This window comes from Conger conger, chromosome 5 (genome assembly GCF_963514075.1).
Source record: "Conger conger chromosome 5, fConCon1.1, whole genome shotgun sequence".
Classification (NCBI taxonomy): Eukaryota; Metazoa; Chordata; class Actinopteri; order Anguilliformes; family Congridae; genus Conger; species Conger conger.
The window spans coordinates 44,599,138-44,620,870 of NC_083764.1; the positions used below are offsets into that span (position 1 = coordinate 44,599,138).

Sequence of the window (21,733 nt, forward strand, 5' to 3'; positions counted from 1 at the left end):
CATACTGTAGAAAGATTGGGAGAACAGGTTTCTCTCGCTTCTCTGAGAAGTGGGCAGGGGTGTCCTCATATGCACCATGGAAAATATGTTTTTTTTTTTGTTGGCCTCAAGAGTTTTGAGTGTGTTTTGAGCGTTGGTGTCATGTCAGTGCAATTGTGGTGAAGATAGAAGAGTTGAGTGCAGACAGTGAACACAGAAAGAGGTTGTGGGCACCCTGCTCAGACTAACGGAACGGTAATGGCCTCCCCTTCCCTGTTTCCCAGGTTACAGCGTGCGGGCGCTGAACCGTGTGCTGGCAGAGGAGATCTTCAATAAACCCATGGAAACGTTGAAGTTGGCCATCCCCTCCGGCATCTACACGCTCCAGAACAACCTTCTCTATGTGGCCCTGTCTCACCTGGATGCTGCCACATACCAGGTAGGGGGACTAATGACTACAGAGACTGATGACTAATGTTTATGTGTGTTTGTATATGTTTATATTCCTGTGTATGTATGTGTGTGTGTGTGTGTGTTTGTATATGTCTATACTCCTGTGTATGTGCGTGTGTTTGTGTGTGTGTGTGTGTGTTTGTACATGTTAATGTTTGTGTGTATGTGTGTGTGTGTTTGTATATGTTTATATTCCTGTGTATGTATGTGTGTGTGTGTGTGTGTTTGTATATGTCTATACTCCTGTGTATGTGCGTGTGTGTGTGTGTGTGTGTGTGTGTGTGTGTGTTTGTACATGTTAATGTTTGTGTGTATGTATGTGTGTGTGTGTGTGTTCATGTGTGTTGTGTTCATTAGTTTGTTCATCCCTCTTCCCCGTCTCTCAGGTGACGTACCAGCTGAAGATCCTAACCACAGCCCTGTTCTCGGTGTCCATGCTGGGCCGCAGGCTGGGCGTGTATCAGTGGCTCTCCCTGCTCATCCTCATGGCTGGAGTGGCTCTCGTACAGGTGAGTCTCACGCTCACATTCCCTGCTGTGACGTTCACTACAGCCTGCAATCTGTCTGTGAGTGTGCTCATCTCTCTTTCTATCTGCGAGTGCAGTGAATCTCCTCATTCTATCTGTGAGTGCAGTGAATCTCCTCATTCTATCTGTGAGTAGGGATGTGTACCGAGAGCCGGTATTTTTTGGTACTGGTTCCTAATTGGTCGGTACCAGAGTACCGCTAAAGATTCTGGACAAACGACACTGTTTTCGGTATTTTTTAAGAGTCTTCCTAACCGTCGCGTAATTATGACACTGCCGCCGTCGACAGGTTATGACGCAGCGCCCCGTTGTTTTCTCTAGTAGTCAATATGTCGGCTGTAAGAGCTAAGCGCTCCAAGGTATGGGCTCACGTCATCAAACTCAATGAATCCTCGGCTCAATACAATATATGCAAGAAAGTAGTTGCGTCAAAGGGGGGTAACACCAGCAACATCATGAAACACTTGCAGTCTACCCATAGCATAAAGCTGAAGGAGTGCGGCGTGTTTGACTGCCTAAACAACGCATCTAAAGTTAGCAACCCGGCAGACGCTAACAACACCGCGCCCTCCTCCGTGCAGGCAGACTCCGACAGTGCTTCTTCATCAAGTCACGGTGAGTGTTTGAATCATTAAAGGGGAAGTGAAATACTAGATTAAGTTGGCATAATTTACAAGATTGATTCCCAATTATACATCCTTAAAGGTTTAAGACTGCCAGTAAAGCTGGATTAAAAATAATAAGTAATTAAATTACCCTTTTTTAAAACATGCGCAGCGCCATTTTATCCGAGTGTATAGCGTGACGTCACTCTGTCCAGAGCGATCTCGGCTGCTGCCAGAGAAAGTAAATATGTTGCTTTTCCCTAACAAAAACTGTTAGGGCTAAATGCGTCAGGAGAAGCGCCTCCCCTACTGTTTACATGTATGTGTCTGTTGGGTTGAACATGTAGGCAAGGGCTTTGGTTCTGAGAAGCATTTGTAATTGTGTGCTGCGCATTGCAATACAAAGCAGAGCTTTGTAGTGCAAAAGCACACACCTTAATATTCTCAGCCATACTTCATAATTTTATTTATTTAATTTTCTTCCTTCAAAAGTTCGGCATGCTACTCCTCCCACAGCTTTGAGAATTTTTTTGAGATTTTCACCCTGGCTCTCACATTCAAATATCTAAGAGATATGACGTATTTTGGAAAGAGAAGCGTTTAAACCCGAGCATGTCAGAAAAAAAAGTGAGTTCCTAGATCTCTAACAGACAGAGACTCTCAAACACACAGAACATGCACGAGCCCCTGGTTGCTTGGCAACCAGCACACTCAGCTCACTCAACTGGTTGCCTTAGCAACGGCCCTGACACATAGCAGGCTGCGACATGCTTGTATGTTCAGGCGAGGCTAGCCGAGGCTAGCCCTAGCTTCGACCACAACATAAATATGAAGTCTAAAACTGACACAAATAAGCACAATACATGTAGTATCACTCGTTTTAACCGCAGCATTCACAGCCTGTGACCGGAATAGAACCGGAAGTAGCCGAAGCTAGCGCTAGCCTTGGCTAGCTTCCCATGTTATCTGAGTGGTAAACTGCAGAGTAAAATAAATAGAATATGGCGATTTTTAAACTGCCACAACTCCTGCATTCTAAATCCTACCGACACATCTCATAGATCGATCTCGCCACTGAAGTCTCGGTTCACTCAAAATGATTTAAAAAAAAATGTGAGTTGTAGTTTTCAAGATACAGCGATTTGTTTGACGTTAGCTTCGGTGCTAGCTTTCGTTAGCTTCGTTGCGCTAGCTTGCGTTAGCTTCGGCGCTCATCTCTCTTTCTATCTCTGAGTGCAGTGAATCTCCTCATTCTATCTGTGAGTGTAGTGAAGCCCCTAATTCTATCTGTGAGTGCAGTGAATCTCCTCATTCTATCTGTGAGTGCAGTGACGGCCATCATTGTGTCTGCGAGCATAGTGAAGCCCTTCTCATTCTGTCTCTGAGCGCAGTGAACCCCCTCTCATTCTGTCTCTGAGCGCAGTGAAGCCCCTCTCATTGTGTCTGTGAGTGCGGTGAAGCCCCTCTCATTCTGTCTTTGAGCGCACTGACACTCCACTCTATTCAGGAGCTTCGTATATGTGACTGGGTGTGTCGTGTCTCTGACTGTGCTGGTTGGTCATGTGACTGTACTGAAGCCTGTGCCTGTTTGCTCTTCTCCTCTGGTTCACAGTGGCCCTCAGAGTTCCCTGCCATCCCTGAGCAGAAGGAGCTTTCGGCGGGCTCTCAGCTGGTGGGAGTGGTGGCTGTACTGGTGGCCTGCTGCTCCAGTGGCTTTGCAGGGGTGTACTTTGAAAAGATCCTCAAGGAGACCAAGCAGAGTGTCTGGGTCAGGAACATTCAGCTGGGTCAGTGTGACTCTGTGACCCTGTGTGTGTATGTGTGTCTGTGCTTGCGTGTGTTTGTGTGTGCATGGACATGTGTATGTGTATGTATGTCTATACATGTGTGTGTGCATGCGTGCGCGTGTGTGTGTATGTGCTTGCGTGTGTGTGTCTGTGCATGCATGTGTGTATGCGTGTGTGTGTATGTGCATGTGTGCGTGTGTGAGTGTGTGCGGCGTGTGTGCATGTGTGTGTATGTGTGTGTGTGCGTGCGTGTGTGTGTGTCTGTGCATGTGTGTGTGTGTGTGGCTTTCTGAGGCTGTGAGCCCTCCTCTCTGTTTCTCTCTCCCTGTCCCTGCCGTGTGAGGCATTGAGAAGGCCAGTGTGCACAGTGCAGTCTTTATGCTCCGAGGGCTTCACTCAGCCTCTGGCATAAGCAGCCCATTCTAGTCTGGCAGGGAGGTGAGGTGCCTCTGAGTCCTTAGATGCACTGACCGGCACTGACCACTGTGCTTTCATTAAGAACAGGACATATGATGTCACACGGGCTATCACACACACACACACAGGCGGACACACACACACACACACACACACACACACACTCATACACTCACAGGCGGACACATGCACGCACACATACACACACAGGCGGACACACGCACACACACGCGCGCACACACACATACATACACACACACACATACATGCACACATACACACACACACACACTCACGCACATACACACGCACACACACACACACATACACACACAGACAGACACATGCACACACACACACACACTCACGCACATACACACACACACACACACACACACATACACACACAGGCAGACACATGCACACACACACACACACTCACGCACATACACACACACACACACACACACACACACACATACACACACAGGCAGACACATGCACACACGCACACACGCAGGCGCCTGTTCACAAGCCCTCGCTCATTTCATAAAAGAGGGTTAAGACTGTGACATACTGTAACTGTGACTGTGAAACTAAGCATCTCCATTTACTAACATTGATAGCTTGGTTTGGCACGCAGTGTTTTGATATCTCATACCTTTTCCCCGTGGACTGTTCTGTCATGCTTGCTCAACCGCACTCTGATTCACATGCTATCGCCTGCTCTCTGTCTGCAGGGCTGTTCGGCCTGGTTTTTGGACTCATGGGGGTGTTTGTGTACGACGGGGAAAGGGTGCGGGAGTCTGGAATGTTCCAGGGATACAACAGAATCACCTGGATGGTGGTGGCTCTGCAGGTACCTCATAATTAGTCCTCCGGTATGCAGGCTTGTTGTGTGAAGGGAGAATTACTGATGTGTGCCAGCGTGTGAGAGTCAGGGAGGTGGAGCGCCGGTATGACCTGGGTGTGTCTGTGCCCTCCTGTCCTCAGGCTCTCGGTGGCCTGGTGATCGCCGCTGTCATCAAATACGCCGACAACATCCTGAAGGGCTTTGCCACGTCCCTCTCCATCATCCTGTCCACTCTCATTTCATACTTCTGGCTGCAGGACTTTGACCCTACCAGGTAAACGTGCACACACACATGCACGCACATACGCACACTTGCAGCTCACACACGCAACTCACACATAACACACACACACACACGGACGCACGCACAGACATACACACTCACAACTCACACACGCACTCACAGCTCACACATACACACACACACACACGCAACTCACACATAACACACACACACATGCACACACATACACACTCACAGCTCACACACACACACGCACACACACACATAACACACACACACACGCACACACATACACACTCACAGCTCACACACGCACACACACACATAACACACACACACTCACACACATACACACACAGCTCACACACGCACACACACACACACACTCGCAGTTTACACACGCGGCTCACACGTCACACACACTCACAGCTCGCACATACACACACACTCACAGCTGACACATACACACACACACGCAACTCACACATAACACACACACGCACACACTCACAACGCACAGCTGACACACACACACACACACACAAACGACCACATGCACTCATGCTCAGATAGGTGTACTCCAGAGGAACTCAGACTTCCCTTCCAATCACTTGTTATCTCTTGCTGTCTTCTTCATCTTACTTCTCTAAACAACTTACTTCCTCTTGTTAAGAAGGGATGGTGGCAGGGTTGGTTTTTAGTGTCTTATCAGATTTGGTTGCTATGCATTTGTATCCTCCATTTCCTCCTGGTGGTTTGTTCGCCACAGTTGCTCTCTGTGTGAGTTGCTCCCCTGTCTGTCTGTCTGTCTCTCCTCTCTTCATCTCTGTCTGTATGAGCTTACATCTGTGTCCTGCCTACCTCCATTGCTCTCCTATCAATATCCATGTGCGTGACTCTGTCTGTGTAAATGAGTCGGTCTGCGTACAGACTCTGACAGACTGGAGTTTCTGTCCAGTATGAGTTGATCTGCAGCCTTGCCTGTCTGTTTTTGAGTCAGCTGGCTTATGAAACATGCCTCTGCTCGTGTCTCCCAGCATTTTCTTCCTGGGCGCGGTGCTGGTCATCGTCGCCACCTTTCTCTACGGTTACGAGGCCAAGCCCTCCCCCAACCCCAGCCGCGCCTAGCGGGAGACAGGGCTACCTCCGAGAGAGAGAGCGCGAGGAGGAGGAGGAAGAGGAGGCACGGCCCAGAAGAGGAAGAGGGATGAAGAACGCGCCGGCGGAGCTCGACGCACGCCGGGCGCGGGGTTCCTGGGGCGGCACGGCAGGAAAACAGAACCACAGGGACCAGGGCCGGTCGCGGTCAGAGCCGGGCTGAACCCGGCTCCGCTGGGTCTCAGCGGGTACAGAACGTCCTCCTATGCTGCTTACAAACTCACACCCCGGGGGAGGTACCCTCAGCCCCGGGCCTGCCGCAGAGCCAAGGGCGTCTCAGGGGCCGCGCTGACCGCGAGCCTCGCTGCCGTCGTGTAGCAGGCCAGGGGAGTCTGAGATACAGAGCCGGGCCTGCACAATGTGTCTCTCTGCTGAAGTGTTAAAAGCCATCCTTCTCAAATGTATTTTTTGGAAATCCAATTGATTTTCAAAGCTATGAATGTGTTCTGAAGAACTGTGCTGTGAGTGAGGTCATGCTAGGATAATAAACGTTTAAAGATAAATACAAACTTTTTTTTTTTGCTTTTCATTGCTTTGGAAAAGTAGCAATGCCCTCTGGTGGCAGTTGTGGGGAATGTGCATTTGGTTCAGAGCGAGTGTGAGAGAGATAACTACAGTAGGTGCTGAATAGGTGGTATTCACATTAAAGGCAGCTCGGATACTACGGCAGTCTGACAAAAACGCAGCTCTCACTCCTATCCGAATGGGTTTGGAGCTAGAGAAGCAGAGCATAGATTGGAAAACAAATTCCTAAATGTTTATAATGCTCCCTCCCTAATTTGCAATGGTAAATGGTTTGAATTTATATAGTGCCTTTATCCAAAGCACTGAACAATTGATGCTTCTCATTCACCCATTCATACACACACTCAAACACCGACGGCTCCTCAGGAGCATTTGAGGGTTGGGTGTCTTGCTCAGGGACACTTTGACACAGCCCGACACAGCCCCGATCGAACAGCCCAGTTCGATCGGGGGATCGAACTGGCAACCCTCCGACTGCCAGACGACTGCTCTTACTGCCTGAGCCATGTCGCCCCCTAATGAAAAATCATATACAGCCATACTCATGCTCCGATCTCCACAGCCAATGTGGAAGAATGTTGACAAGCGTGCACTTTCCTCTGTCACTAGCGGTTTCTTTACACACATTTCACAGACATGTCTCAAAGTACTGTGTTTCAAGCGCTGCAAACTGCAGGCCGACCAGTAAAGCTGTTTTTTGGTCTTCTCTGCTACAAATGCAGCCCTCCCTCTGTGGGGGAAGGACCCTGCTAATTCCGCTCCATAGGACAGGACTGCACCGATGCTTTAGCAGGACGTGTTAGCCAGCATTTCTGGGGGGCAAACAGGTCTGAGACGACACCTCGCCACTCACATTCAACAGACATTTTATTTGACCTGATTTATGCTTAAAAACTGCGTACATGCAAATCAAAGGAAAGGCTTGTTCGTTCGTACCCCCCGTGTCTTCCTTTACAGCGCGGACACGGCAGAGTCCTAAGCATCCTAAGTATCGCCGGGCTCCTGCTGGCTTGTCCTGTCCAGATTGCCATAACGCCTCGGTCCCCCCCCTGGCCCTGCTGGAAAACCAGTGAACCCAGGCAGTGAGCGGTGAGATGATTGATGTGTATAAAGCGAAGCCTCGCATCCACGGTGCAGGTGCTCCTATTGTATTCGTGTCCCTGCGATCCCTGTGAACGTTTGAGCCGTAATGGCTGCCGTCTCCCCTTATCCGCGTGCTGTCCGTGATCATAGCTTTGGCTTGACTTGGGGAGGGGTGGAGTGATGGGGCGAGACACGAGAGGAGCTACATCAGGAAGGGGAACAGCAGACTCTGCTGTTGCTCCTTTTGAGAAGGCCTGTGTGATTCCCACCTTAGTAGTTAGCAGCTATAGAGGAGAGAAAGGCAGATGTTGTTTTTTTATCCAGTGTTGTTCAAAGCAAACGTCAGTTTATGTGACATTCAAAATCATGCAAACTAGACTGAAACTAGTGCATGGGCAATCGTTTAGGGGTTTAACCTAATTCTACCAAAAAAAGCTGAATCTAAATTGTAGAGACTAGCTGGAAGGACTTGTCTCTCAACAGGCTTTTTCGACAGGCCCGTGTGTCAGGACGAAATGGCTCAGGCATTTGCAGCCAGCACCTGTAGGCCTCGCCTCCCCCTGTCCTGTCCTCTTCTGACACACTCCAGTGCCCGAGCCTGCTGCCCTGCCTGCATCACCACCACACATCTGTTCTCCTACAGAACCCGTCTCCTCCATTTTAAGGCAGATTCTCCACCCGTGCCTGTCGGTTCTGTGTGCCCTTACCCTATTTACCTTCTCTCTGTAAATATTTCTGTCTGCTGGGTGAAGATTTTAATGCTAGTTGCAGGCACCTCAAATGGCCAGCCATTGTTTATGGAGGTTTTTGTCAATATTATTGTGTTCAGACCAGGTCACAGTCCTGTCAAACAGGGCAAGCAAGTCTGATATGGCTTAATACATCAACATTTAAATAGAAATTGAATGGTTAATACTTTAAGTGAACTTACTGAAAATAGACACCGATAGTTAAAATTGGCATCCTTGTATCACTCAGGATGACATAATGTCTACCCACTCAATCTCAAGGTCCGAGAACAGAATGAAATCTCCAGATGTGTAGGATTGCTTTTTAAGAACGGATCATAGTTGCTTGCCCCATTTTTTGAGGAATAAATAGACGACTTTACACCTCCTAATTTCTAGGCATCCTTCACTGAAAAAGCAAATGGCTGTTGAAATAACTCAAACAAAAACAAAGTTGGATTCACCATTGCTCTTCCTTACCTGTCCAAATGTTATTTTACATGATTAATGACCTGTGCAGGGAGTGCTTTTGTATTTTGCTTCAGCTACTACTCAGGCGAGGTGAGATACTACTGCAGCATTTACATGTCATTATCTCCACACATGTCCCTCGCATCCCCTACTGACATACACTTTGTTCAGGAGTCTACCTGAAGAGCCTTGGCAAGAAGGTTGCATCATCTCTTTCACTTCCAGCTAACCTATGACCTTGAATCTATGACCTTGTCAGGACTGAAGGAGTCCTGCATCAGGATCTGTTGGACTGAAGTAATGAAGACCTTGGGCATCGTGACCTGGTCTGAACTCACTGGTGATGTTTTACAGAAGCTGGGTACACAGACTTGCTTGGGGCCTATAGTCAACCACTCCAACCACATCTCCACCCTGCAGCGACCTACTACGCTCTACTACTACTAACACTCTCCCCATATTTGTACTGAATTCCTCCTCTTTTTGTGTGACAAAATGTGTGTACATACAGGCCCCTCCAGTGATGTGTCAACAGTTATAAAGTTTATGGATTTATTAATACTTCTTGTCCATTTTAATCTGGGCACTCCAGTGATGCAAGGCCATGTCTACTGTGAGGTTCAGTGTTGAGTAGAGCCAGTGGTCCACTGGTAAAACACTCTTTAAAAGCAGTCGTTTCTGCATTCAGCCCAAAGGGGACTTAAGGCAGATTCTCATAACCTTTGCTCTTGCTCACAAACTGAAAGGAGGTCTCTGGCACGATGTGCACGTAAGGCAAACTTCCTCCCGTACGGGCTAGTTTCCGCCCCTGCGCCTTAGCAGGGGGTCCCGCCTTTATTTCGGTGGTATGACCACCATCGGCATTCCCCTCTTGGGCCTCCACATGAGCACCTGTGCGTCGTTGGCGTTGGGCCGTCCCAGAGCGTTGGGCGGTATGGGCTCCATGCGCGCCAGGATCCGCGGCTGCTCCTGCTGAGGCCGGCCGGTCAGCGTGGCCCGGCAGCCCAGGGTCCTGGAGGGCTCCACCACGATGTCCACCCGCATGCGCCACTTGATGGTCTGCAGGAGGATCTTCTCCTTGGAGGCCACGTTGAGGGCCACCAGCCAGGTGGTGAAGCTCTGGTCCCTCTTGATGCGGGTGAGGAGCGGGGCGTTGCTGTCGCTGACGGGCACCGCCCACGTCACGCTGGGGTAGAAGTTGTCGTTCATGCTGATGGTGAAGCGTGAGGGCTTGGAGGTGGGGCCCGGCAGGGTCACCGTCTCTGTGGTGTTGCCGTACCAGGGGTAACTCACGCCGTCCGAATCGCTGATGGCCTTCACTCGACCCTCGCGTAACTCCGGTAACTCCCAGCTCGACCTGCAGACGGACACAGAGCGGTCTAAGCTCATTTTCCCCCATAATGGTGAATGGTGAATTGGACTGCATTTATGTAGCGCGTTCATCCACAGTGCTTTACAATTGATGCCTCTCATAGACCCATTCAACCCATTCTAAAGGGTGACCAGTCAAACCCCATCACAGCCTTCCTCAGTGAGAGGACAGAGACTGAGCATGACTAAAGCAGCCACAGCCTTCTTGAATCTCTCACGGATGAACAGCTGTTGTGTTAACTGTAGATTAATTTTTCATCAAGCAACTGTGTCTGATGGCTGGGTGTGATTGTCACAGTCTCTTCAGATCAGCTCCATCTGTCTGAAATTGTTCACTGAACTCCCAGCCACCCACAAACCAGAATGCACTCACCCCTCACATATGCTAGTCACTGCTCTCTCAAAAAAACAAGGTTACCTGAGGTGTCACCAGTATATTCATACATACACACATATTATATTCCACTTAGTGGTGTGGAATATAATATGCAGCCTGTAGCCTAGTGGCTATGGTACATGACTGGGACCTGGAAGGTTGGTGGTTCAAGCCCTGGTGTAGCCACTAAAAGACCCATGCAGCTGCTGGGCCCTTGTGCAAGGCCCTTAAACCCACATTGGTCCAGGGGGGTTAAGGGCCTTGCTTTGGGTCTCCTGCTTAGTCTAATCGACTGTAAGTCACTTTGAATAAAAGTGTCAGCTAAATAACTGTAATGTATTGTTGGTAATATTACTTTCCATACTGTATATCTAAGATCATTAACCACATCTGTCGTTAACCATTCTCTCTCATTAGATTAATATACATTTACATTGTTGCTTACAGAGCAGGCACTCATTTTCAGAGGTAACTCACAGTGGCAATGAAGTGTAGCTGCTTTGCTCAAGGGTACAGCAAGCCCTCTCACACAAAAACCACAACTCATTTTTATAGGACCTGCCTATAGAACCTCGCAGGTAAATAAGACAAGGATGATGATGATGGAGCAGGGAATGCATGTATGTATGTATGTGTGTGAGAGTGTGCATATGTATGGAGGTAGAAGGGAACTCACATTCCAATGTCACCGTAGGTGTTGTAAAACTCCATTTGTGTGCAAGCCTGAATCCAGCCTACCACCCATGTCTCGTTGCGAGGAATCGGCGGCATCACCACCCGGGCCGAGGCCTTGAAGTAAGGCGTCTTGTAGCGCAGTACTATGGGCGAGTCCTCCTCAATTGCCGTCGGGAACTGGTCGATTGTGGCTGAGACGTCGTACACCACGATATTTTCCCGCTGGACTCGTGATTTGCAAGCAATGCTTTGAATGCAGCCCATGGCTGCGGTTAGCGTCAGCGTCAGTGAAACCAACCAGGGGGAGAGCAGTCCTAACTCGGTCACCATTCCACCCAAATCGGAAACACCCGTCAGTTCCACAATCAAACACAGCCAAGTGATGTCAATGGATTAAACAGATCAAATAACAAGAAGCAGCATATTTGAAAGAAATGTACACTTGAATTTGGTACACAAAAGCAATATAAGACAAGGTTTTGATCAGAGGAGAGCAGTAAAAGAAGGGGAAATATATGACGATGGAGGTTTGGGGGAGGGTGCACCGGCCCCTTTTCCCAGGTTTTGCCGATATGTCCGCTGCACTCTGCGCTTCTCCCCTGCAAAAGCGATACTGGTGTCCTTGGACTGAACTCGCTGCATGAGTCCAGCACTGTAATTCCTATTGGAATCCACGCGTCCGGCGGCAGGTCTGTGCCCTCTGATCCTCGTCTTTCTGCCCTGAGCTGTCATGTCAGTAGCGATGAGGATACGGGGGCATCAAAGGCGACGTGTCCATGTCTTTGTCAGGGTGGCTCGTGTGTGTTTTGTTGATGCTGCGCCCTCGGATGAAGGGATTCGCCCGTTCAAAACGACGAGAAATCACACAATGGATCATGCCCGCTGTCAGATACGCACAGAACCCGACTTATCGTAAAACACTGTCTGCAGGTAGAATCACATCCCAGTCGAGGGCTGCAGTGTCATTCATTTCGGCGTTAGCCTATCCTCGGCGAGCTGCTCATTTTGGAATCCACGCTATACCTAGCCTATTGCACACTGTAGCCAACGTAGGCTATGAGAATAATACAACGAAAAAAAAATCGCTACAAGTAAAAGCAGAATGGGTAGGTAATCAATTATATTTTCTTCCTGCGGCGTGTGACGAAAAGGTACGGTTTATATATTTTTTAAAGCTATGATGTCGCCAATAATGGGTAAAGGGTTCTTTTCTTCGTTGACGGCCGCTGTTCAGTCTCGCCTTGGTGCTGATGCTGAGAGCGCGCGTGAGGGGGCGCGCGCGATGGATGATATAAAACGTCTGAGTGTATGCAGTCGTGTATCCCCTAAAATGACCTGCACTTCTCAAAATATTGACTGGATAAAAAATATGTAGCCTATGCATAACGTGACAGTCATTGCATGATACTCGCTGTTGTCAGAAAAACAAGAATTTCCATTTCTGTTATGATGAATAGATTTAAATAGGCCTACACAATAGGCCTAAGCTTAAGAACAAAACAAAAAAAAACAATAAAATACTTATAGTTTGAGAACTCAATATTGGCCCACAACAGGTCTAAAATCATTAAGCAGTTTTACATAATGGTAGTAGGCTATAATTGGGTGCAGACCGTAGGCTAGTTGAATGAAAATATAAAATAATAATAATAAGAAGAATAATAAAATAATAATAAATGTATTTACAGGTGTATTACAAGCTGTTGAACAAAGAAAAACTGTATAATGACTGATGGTAAAATACAATAAAAGCAAAGCATAAGAATCGATATTAGGCAAAGTATTACAAAAATACTAGTAGCCGAGACTACATTTTAAGTGCAAATACAGCCTATATAATATCAAGAAATAAGAATATTAAATAAATAAATATAAAATCTTCCAATGAAATGCAGTGTTATTAAAATAAATTCGAAACATACGAATACGATAAGTTAAGTTTATTAGGCCTAGTTTAAATGTAATTGTCAACTATAGCGAATAAAAAAGGCTGCTTACTCGAGGGGACACACAATTAAATGTCAGGCACATGGTGCAGAATCCAGTAAACCTACTCTATATAAATAAAGGTTAATAAAAAATCGATGTAGAGTTTTTCGTTTTGAGATTCGTTTGAAGTTTCTGCACATTCGTTTATTCAAGGACAATCTGATAAGATTTTACCTCATGTGAACTAGCTGTATCAGTGTGTACACTGTGCACATTGCACTGGAAAAGGAGAACCTTATTTTCTATATAACTGATGCAAGACCGTCACAGTGTAAACTGTACTCAGGTTTGCTGAAAAGCCACAAAATAAAACTATGTTACATTTACAGACATTTAAATGTGTGCAGGAATTAGATTTTTCACTATGTTCACACGTCATGGGTGGAATTTTGTTACTCGGGTTTGACACACCCACTCTTAGGCGGGGTTTGTGTGAAACGGACCTTCTCTTATTTGTCAGGAATGTTGAAAACGGATGTGGCGTCACGATACACGTCCTTAGTGACACGCAGTAACCGGTCATTCATCCCACTGTTTCCGACCCAAGACGAGATCGGTTGACAGCCAGGCATTGTTTTTAATTTATTTTTATTCCGTTGTATGCTTTTCCGTATACTTGGTACCCTATCCAAGAAGGTATCGGACGCTGTGTACCGAGCAGCTCTCGCTATGAAGCCTCAGGTTGTATTTGTGTTGGGTGGGCCTGGTGCAGGGAAAGGTACCCAGTGCTCTAAAATCGTTGAGGTAAGAAGAAAACAGTTTATCTGTTTTATTTTATTTATTTGGCTTGATAATTCGATTACGTGTGGAACTGGCCTTCCGTCGGATTGGTATTGAAACTTTCGGCACTTCCCAGTATAACCGGTAGTTATCTGGTCCAACTCATTGTGCTCAGCGTTTTCTAGCTAGCCAGCTAGCTGGGAAGATTTAGAATAAGAAAATTGCTCTGTACTTAATCAGGTTTTAATGAAATGTTAACGAGTTAACCTTATACATTTCCAATGAGTTGAAAAGCGAGAGAACAATGCCTTTCTTTGAAAACACCATTTCTAATTTTACTGCAGAATAGTGTGTTGTGTGTAATTATATTGGGTGTATCCGCACATAGTCTGGTTTATGGCTGGAATTGAAGCAACTGGTCTATGGTGCGCATTTGTTTGTTTAAGCTCCAGAACAAAGTGAGTCACTGAAAGGGCGTTTTTCTTGCTCAGTGATGTGACGCACACAGGCTTAAAAGCTGAAGACAGATTTCCCTTTAGACATCAGTAATTGAGCATCAAGTGTATAGAGTATATAGCCTCTACTTGCACGTATTAAAATATACATTGGTGAGGCAGTTCAACAGCCACAGATTCAAATCCTAGACTAAATAAAATGTAGACAGACCGAACTTCAAACAGAACTCAGTTTAGTTCAGGACTAAGCTTAATCGCCATGAAACCGGCACTGTGGTTCTTGGATAAGTTTCAGTTGTGCCATTCTGTCCCACTCATGATGTGTAGCTTTGTGATGAGATCTCTCACTCTCACTTTCTCTCTCTCTCTCACTCACTCACTCTCTCACTCACTCACTCTCTCTCTCTCTCTCTCTCTCTCTCTCTCTCTCTCTCTCTCTCTCTCTCTCTCTCTCAGAGCTACAGCTACACTCACTTGTCAGCAGGTGACCTTCTGCGAGCAGAACGGGGTCGGGAAGGGTCAGAGTTCGGACAACTCATTGACAGCTACATCAAGGAGGGCAAGATCGTTCCTGTGGAGATCACTATCAACTTACTGAGGAAGGTATGGAGTGTAGACGCCTTTGTGCGTATGCCTCTTGTGGGCTGATGCTAAGTATTCAAAGTGTGAATATTTAACTTCATCAATGCTCCGAAACCTCAAGTATGTTATAATACTGCCATCTAAGCTTTTTAGTCATTCTGTTATGATGTTTTACTTCTGAAGTTCTTCTGTGGTAGCCTGCATCATTGATGGGTCTGTGGTTGGGGGGGGGGGGGAGTGTGTCCTCTCTCAAGCTCTCTCAAACTTCTCTTTGTCTTCTGCCCTGCCTCCAGGCCATGGAGGAGACCATGAAGCTGGACAAGGAGAAGTTCCGCTTCCTGATTGACGGCTTTCCCCGCAACCAAGACAACCTGGAGGGTTGGAACGCCCTCATGCGGGACGAAGCCGACCTTAGATTCATTCTCTTCTTTGATTGCAGTAACCAGGTGATTCAAGGCTGTGGGGAGTGGTTGTGGAGAGATTGGGAAGGGGATATCTACACTCAGAACTTCACCTCCCATCATACCTTTGGGGAATGTCCCCACTGTGTATGTAGTTCAGGTGAAAGGTGGAAGAGGACCTGGACTGTGGGATTTGGCTGGTCAGGGTGACCGCTGTGTGCTGAGCTGCAGGTGTGCTCTCCCTCCACAGGTGTGCATTGACAGGTGTCTGGAGAGGGGGAAGAGCAGTGGGCGTGTAGACGACAACAGAGAGAGCCTGCAGAAACGGTAACCCCATCCTCCACCCTCTCAGCCATCTCCCCTGCCTGCAGTCTGCCATCTGTATTCTGCTTTCTGTAGTCCGGGGATACTCAATGGCTGCCTTCTTAGGCAGTATTCTAAGGCAGGGAGGCATTGAGTGCCTTCATTTGACCATTTTTGAAGGCAGCATCAATGCATCCTTTCGGCAGTTAGGATATCCCATAATTCTTTGCGATTAACCTCATGCTGCTTAATGAATAAATTAATGGCGGCTGAAAACAGTGGCGGAGTTTGCAAAGAACTGTAAAAGAGCTCGTCCACAAGTGCAAGTACACAGCAAGCTTGATATTTTTTTGGTTATATATTTTAATTACTTGACACACTGAAATAACGTATTGAATATTTTTAAAGCCTCCGTGAACTAGGCAGCTAAATTGCTTGTAATTAAGCATCACGTAATCATGTTACTTTCACTCGTAACATGACGTCTTTCTGCCTTCAAAGTGCGTCTCAATCGCATGCTGCCAAGGCACCTCCGTAGACACCTTAGAACAGGGGTGTCAAACTGAATTCCCAGGGGGCCGCAGTGTCTGCGGGTTTTTGTGGTTGCCTTTCAATCAGCTGTCAATTAAGGCCTTGGGAACCTGTGTTTGACACCTGTGCCTTAGAAGGACAGATGACTAATCAAGCAGGGAGGGAATCAAGGCAACTGTCTTCGGTTTTGGACGCAGCCACTCTTACCCAGAAAGTCCATCACACTCAGCCTGGGGAATGGCAGGTCTGTGCTTCCTGTCCCGGCCCTGTATGACGGGCCTGACTGTGACCCTGTATGACGGGCCTGACTGTGACCCTGCGTGACGGGCCTGACTGTGACCCTGCGTGACGGGCCTGACTGTGACCCTGCGTGACGGGCCTGACTGTGACCCTGTGTGACGGGCCTGACTGACCCTGCGTGACGGGCCTGACTGTGACCCTGCGTGACGGGCCTGACTGTGACCCTGCGTGACGGGCCTGACTGTGACCCTGCGTGACGGGCCTGACTGTGACCCTGCGTGACGGGCCTGACTGTGACCCTGCGTGACGGGCCTGACTGTGACCCTGCGTGACGGGCCTGACTGTGACCCTGTGTCGCTGCAGGATCCAAACCTACCTGCAGTCAACAAGGCCCATCATTGAGCTGTACCAGAAGAAGGGGAAGGTGAGGACTGTGGACGCCTCCCGGGACGTGGACGAGGTGAGTGCTGACATGCCAGAGAGACACGCGCTTGTTAATCTCCGAACACAACACATCAGGCCTCTAAGTGGATAGGCTACAGCTACAGAAGTAATAAGTATAAGCCTAAATGAAAAAAAAGTAAAACACTTAATGAAGTGCTCACTGGGTGTATTTCTGTCTGCAAGAGGCATTGCGACCCCTGCTGGCAGTTGTAGAAATGCACAGCTCAGTCTCCTGTGCTCTCACTCATGCAGTGTCTCTGTCCCCCAGGTGTTTGCTGATGTGAAGAGCCTCCTGGACAAAGAAGGCTGAAGCCCCTCCATTCCACCACCCCCACCCCAACCGGCCATCCAAGCAGCCAAAGACAGGACCCCTTAGGCTGGGTTTTAACACTGTTGGATATAACAGAGGTCACAGTTAGGCAATACTTCATATGTTTACATATATACGCTTACCTTTCGTTCTTTGTTTAAAAACATAGGCTACAGTATGGTGGGTGGGAGTGTGGTGGCCCCTGCCCTACAATGCACACTGCCCTTTTTTAGGGACATTGAACAAGTGGGCATGGCTAGCTTTCAGAAAATAGTTTTTTGGATGCTTATGTAGTTAAGCGTAGGAGCACTTACTTTTAGACTATCTCTGAGCTTGAGGGCTACTCTGTTTAAATGGCAGTAGGAGATGGATATTGCAAAGAGCTTATTTTGTATTGTATGTTAGCTGTGCTGCTTTTGTAGCTGCAGCTGTGGATAGAGAACTGTATGGAGTCTTGAAGAGTGAGTGAGTGAGTGAGTGAGTGAGTGAGTGAGTGAGTGAGTGAGTGAGTGAGTGAGTGAGTGAGTGAGTGAGTGAGTGAGTGAGTGAGTGAGTGAGTGAGTGAGTGAGTGAGTGAGTGAGTGAGTGAGTGAGTGAGTGAGTGAACATGACGTCTTGCATTTGTACAGTACATAATCGCTCTAGGGAGCTGTGAGTTTAACACAAATGGTGTTCCACACAGAGAGCCATTTGTCGTGATCAGGCTGGAGGAGAGGGTCCCAGGGTGGGCTCGTGGGGGGAGAGTCGCCCCCTGTTGGTGACTTGCAGTGCTTCCTTTCAACCCCCGTGTAGAGAGCTGTGTCTCTTCTGTCAATATTGGTATTCCGTCCCCTGTGGTGTTTCATTCAAGGCTAGGATCTCGCTGAGACCGCTGAGAACTACAAGGGGTACTATGAACCCAAATTACAACGAGCTGTCATTGGCTGGCAGTCACATCAGGAACTCCCCTCTGAATAAACTCCCCATCTGTCTTTTTTAAATACCACAGATCACTGAGACATTGTATGTAAAATTCCTCTACATTTGCATTTGAAAATAATTGAAAAGTATGGAGGCATTGTATGCTCTGTACTTGATCCCAATGATGGCTGTTCTGGTTCATGGTTATTTTCATAGTTGTCCTTATGTGGTCAGATTCATATATATATATATTTTTTGGTTTTATACTGAACCCCCCCCCCCCAGTACCGGATCATTTGTCACACCTCTCTCCCACCCCTCCACCCTTTCCCTCACCTTAGTGGTGTTGTTACTTAGCAGGTCAGTACAACTGCAGAAATGTAGTTCACAAACCGTCTTTACGTGTTCTTGTGTCATGTAAAATCATGAAATTTTGCCAGAAAAAGGACCAGTTACTGAAACTTGAATTTGTTTTTATTTTCTGTGAAGGGAAGAAATTAAAAGGTGAAACTGAAATGTAAAAATATATTATTCCCTCCTACGTGTGGCATGTTTCCTTATTTTAATCCTGCACTGTGGGGTGATGATGTCATATGGGCCTGTGCTCACAAAGGGTTAATAGATTTCAGACAGACGCCAAAGTGGTGCCAAAGTGGAAATAAGTAGTCCCATTCGCTTGTATAGCTCCTTTATTTCTGCTTTGGCCAGTGCATATGTCATGGTGTGTATTAGCTGTATTTTAATGTGGCTGAGCACATAAAACTTTGTATAATGGTGAGGGGACTGGGAATGTAGCTGAAATGTGGCACATCTATTGCACCCTTGAACAAGCTACTTGAATTGATTCAGTAAATAGTTCAGTTGTATAACTGCATGTACATTTAATCTGTTCAAGTGGATCTGAATTAGAGTGCATACAAAATGCACAAAGGAAAGGAAAGGCTGCTGAAATGGCAGTGGTAGCCTGTAGTGTAGTGGCTAACGTACGTGACTGGGACCTAAAAGCTTGGCAGTTCAAGCCCCGGTTTAGCAACAGTGAAATCCGCACAGCTGTTGGGCCCTCAACCCGGCATTGCTCCGGCGGGGATCGTCCCCTGCTTAGGTTGCTTTGCTGTAAGTTGCTTTGAATAAAATAACTAATTATTATTAAATTAGTATCATTAGCTGTAAACCTGGGAGTGGTGCTATCAACTCCACAGTGGTGAAGTGATCAGCACTGTCACCTCACAGTAAGAAGGACCCAAGTTTGAATCTTTTCTTTTCTGAGTTGGTCTGTTCTCCCTGTGTCTGTATGGGTTTCCTCTGGGTACACTGATTTCCTCCAACAGTCCAAAGACATGCAGGTTAATTGTAGACTAAAATTGCATGTAGGTACGAGTGTGTGGTGTGTGTGCCCTGTGATGGATTGGTGGCCTGTCCAGGGTGTATTCCTTCCTTTCACCCAATACAGGCTAGGGTAGCAACAGCACCTTCGGACAACTGAACCAACATGAAGAACGGCAGTATTGCGGAACCTCTCATCCTCATGAAGGGGCCGTCAGTATACAATAAGTGTGTACATGTCTTACTTTGGAAGGAGCGTTGAATGTCACTCTTTCATTGTAAAGAGAAAGATGTCTTAAGAAATGACACTGGTACCCAAGGTATGAAGTAGGCTACTGAAGACAAGACATGCATACATATTAAATTGAATGGCCCCATTCAAAGTGTAATGATGCAAACCATGTTTCAACATGCAAAGGTCATTGATAGTTATAGCTATAGTTGATTCAGTGTCTGGGCATCTTATCATTATCATCATTATTCATCTGCTAGCAAGAGTGCAGACAAGCATCTGCTCCCCTCCGAAATATGTAATGTTACTCATAACACCTGGCTCCACCTCATTGCGAAAGATTATTGGGGCATCTAGTGGTGAAATGTACGTTATACAATACACATATAGGTAAATTAAGTTTAAAGGAGTAGTCTAACTTCTTGGGAAATTCACTTTTTCACTATTTTATCTATAGTTAGACAATGGGATTGAAACCAATGTAATCCCTGTGCGTCCAGTACAAAAATATTAGACAATATCGGGCTGCATGCTAACTGCTACCTCTATGAATGACGAAAGCAACGTTAGCTCTGTTAGTGAAATAAATCCACCTTCCAGCATCTCTAAAAGCTGAATTACTTACACATGCATCGTGTGTGTTTATAATAAGCTAAGTTCAAAACAATAGGCCTAATTGACAAATAATTAAATCCATTGGGTACCGTGATGAGCAACTGCAAATATTACCGCTCAAAGAGTGAGCCGGGGGTTGCCAGGTAAACAGTACTATTGGCTGTAAATTAATGTTCCACACAAGTTTGTTGTCAGAAACACGCATTCCTGGCAACCCCGAACGTTGGATATAGTTCGGAATAGTAGTACTAGCAAAACACCAGAAGATGGTGCCATTTACAAAGTAATGATGAACTTGCCAAAATCTGTAAATAAGCTTTTTTAGTTATACTCCGTATGCAACAATTCAGAATTGTTCTATTCATTTTGTATTTGTAGGTCAAATAAGCGAAAAGAGTAGTTAATTTATAATTCTCTTGATGAATCATCTTGCATACAGATCGGAATGTCCTAATTAGAAAACCTCTGTCCAGCATGTTTTGAATGGTCTAATTTGGACAAGAAAGAACAATTAAAAACCACCTGCAGTATATTTTCTAAGTTTAATTGCACCCAGTATTTAATAATGATTAAATTACATTACAAGGTTTGCTACATTCATTGTTGTACAGTGTAATATTGCAACAAGAACTGAACAGGTGTTCATGGTTGGCTAAGGATACTTTGCTAGCCTCTAGTGGTAGAACATTGTTGCTACAGAAGTGGCTAACGCAGTGTGTGAATCAGTTACATTACATTAATGGCATTTGGCAGATGCTCTTATCCAGAGTGACGTACAGTTGATTAGACTAAGCAAGAGACAATCCTCCCCTGGAGCAATGCAGGGTTAAGGGCCTTGCTCAAGGGCCCAATGGCTGTGCATCTTATTGTGGCTATACCGGCAATCGAACCACCGACCTTGTGGGTCCCAGTCATGTACCTTAACCACTTACAGGCCACTTCTTTGTCTTTGTCAGGGCAGCCTGTAGCGTAGTGGTTAAGGCAAATGACTGGGACACGCAAGGTCGGTTGTTCTAACCCCACAATAAGATCCGCACAGCTGTTGGGCCCTTGAGCAAGGCCCTTAACCCTGCATTGCTCCAGGGGAGAATTGTCTCCTGCTTAGTCTAATCAACTGTACGTCCCTCTGGATAAGAGTGTCTGCCAAATGTCAATAATGTAACATGACTGGGACACGCAAGTTCGGTGGTTATATTGGTACACAGGCTTACCTGCTGACAGGGAAGGTGCACTTCAAATAGCGTCTCAGTCGATTCATGGCTGTACCCATCATTGAGGACACTTTTGTTTTTTTAAGTATTTTCAAGACACATAATAGAATATGATAAAAACCTACAGAGGTTCACAGGCACTCTAACTCCACCTGAGGCTCAAAAATCATGATAGATAGATGGGAGGCTTAGCAGGTGATTGTATCTGTGTCTGCTGACCTTTTT

The 21,733-nt window shown here is 46.7% G+C and overlaps 3 protein-coding genes across 6 annotated transcripts in view; 2 read left to right on the forward strand and 1 right to left on the reverse strand.

The window, feature by feature from the left end:
* The window catches only part of LOC133129769 (UDP-N-acetylglucosamine transporter-like), a 16,305-nt gene extending 9,806 nt beyond the window's left edge, over positions 1–6,499 (forward strand). For all 3 annotated transcript variants that reach the window (XM_061244053.1, XM_061244052.1, XM_061244051.1), the window contains 6 exons: positions 264–418; positions 819–941; positions 3,177–3,351; positions 4,509–4,627; positions 4,762–4,895; positions 5,903–6,499. In XM_061244053.1, coding sequence (XP_061100037.1) covers positions 264–418; positions 819–941; positions 3,177–3,351; positions 4,509–4,627; positions 4,762–4,895; positions 5,903–5,993 — 797 coding nt within the window. In that variant the 3' untranslated portion in view covers positions 5,994–6,499. The remainder of the gene's footprint in view (positions 1–263; positions 419–818; positions 942–3,176; positions 3,352–4,508; positions 4,628–4,761; positions 4,896–5,902) is intronic.
* A 2,311-nt stretch (positions 6,500–8,810) lies between these two features.
* Positions 8,811–13,474, reverse strand: LOC133129306 (protein FAM78B). Of its 2 annotated transcripts, XM_061243289.1 has the most exons (3): positions 13,453–13,474; positions 11,254–11,518; positions 8,811–10,187 (listed from the first exon to the last, which is right to left on the reverse strand). In XM_061243289.1, the coding sequence occupies exons 1-3, from the start codon at positions 13,454–13,456 to the stop codon at positions 9,665–9,667; spliced, it is 792 nt and encodes a 263-aa protein (XP_061099273.1). In that variant the 5' UTR covers positions 13,457–13,474; the 3' UTR covers positions 8,811–9,664. The 2 variants fall into 2 exon arrangements, with proteins under 2 accessions (XP_061099273.1, XP_061099272.1); XM_061243288.1 differs by lacking the exon at positions 13,453–13,474 and having other exon boundaries at positions 11,254–12,459.
* Positions 13,475–13,729: 255 nt separating this feature from the next.
* cmpk (cytidylate kinase) lies at positions 13,730–18,668 on the forward strand. The gene is made up of 6 exons (XM_061242255.1): positions 13,730–13,985; positions 14,873–15,019; positions 15,292–15,444; positions 15,650–15,726; positions 16,837–16,933; positions 17,186–18,668. The coding sequence occupies exons 1-6, from the start codon at positions 13,842–13,844 to the stop codon at positions 17,225–17,227; spliced, it is 660 nt and encodes a 219-aa protein (XP_061098239.1). The 5' UTR covers positions 13,730–13,841; the 3' UTR covers positions 17,228–18,668.
* The last annotated feature ends 3,065 nt before the right edge of the window (positions 18,669–21,733 follow it).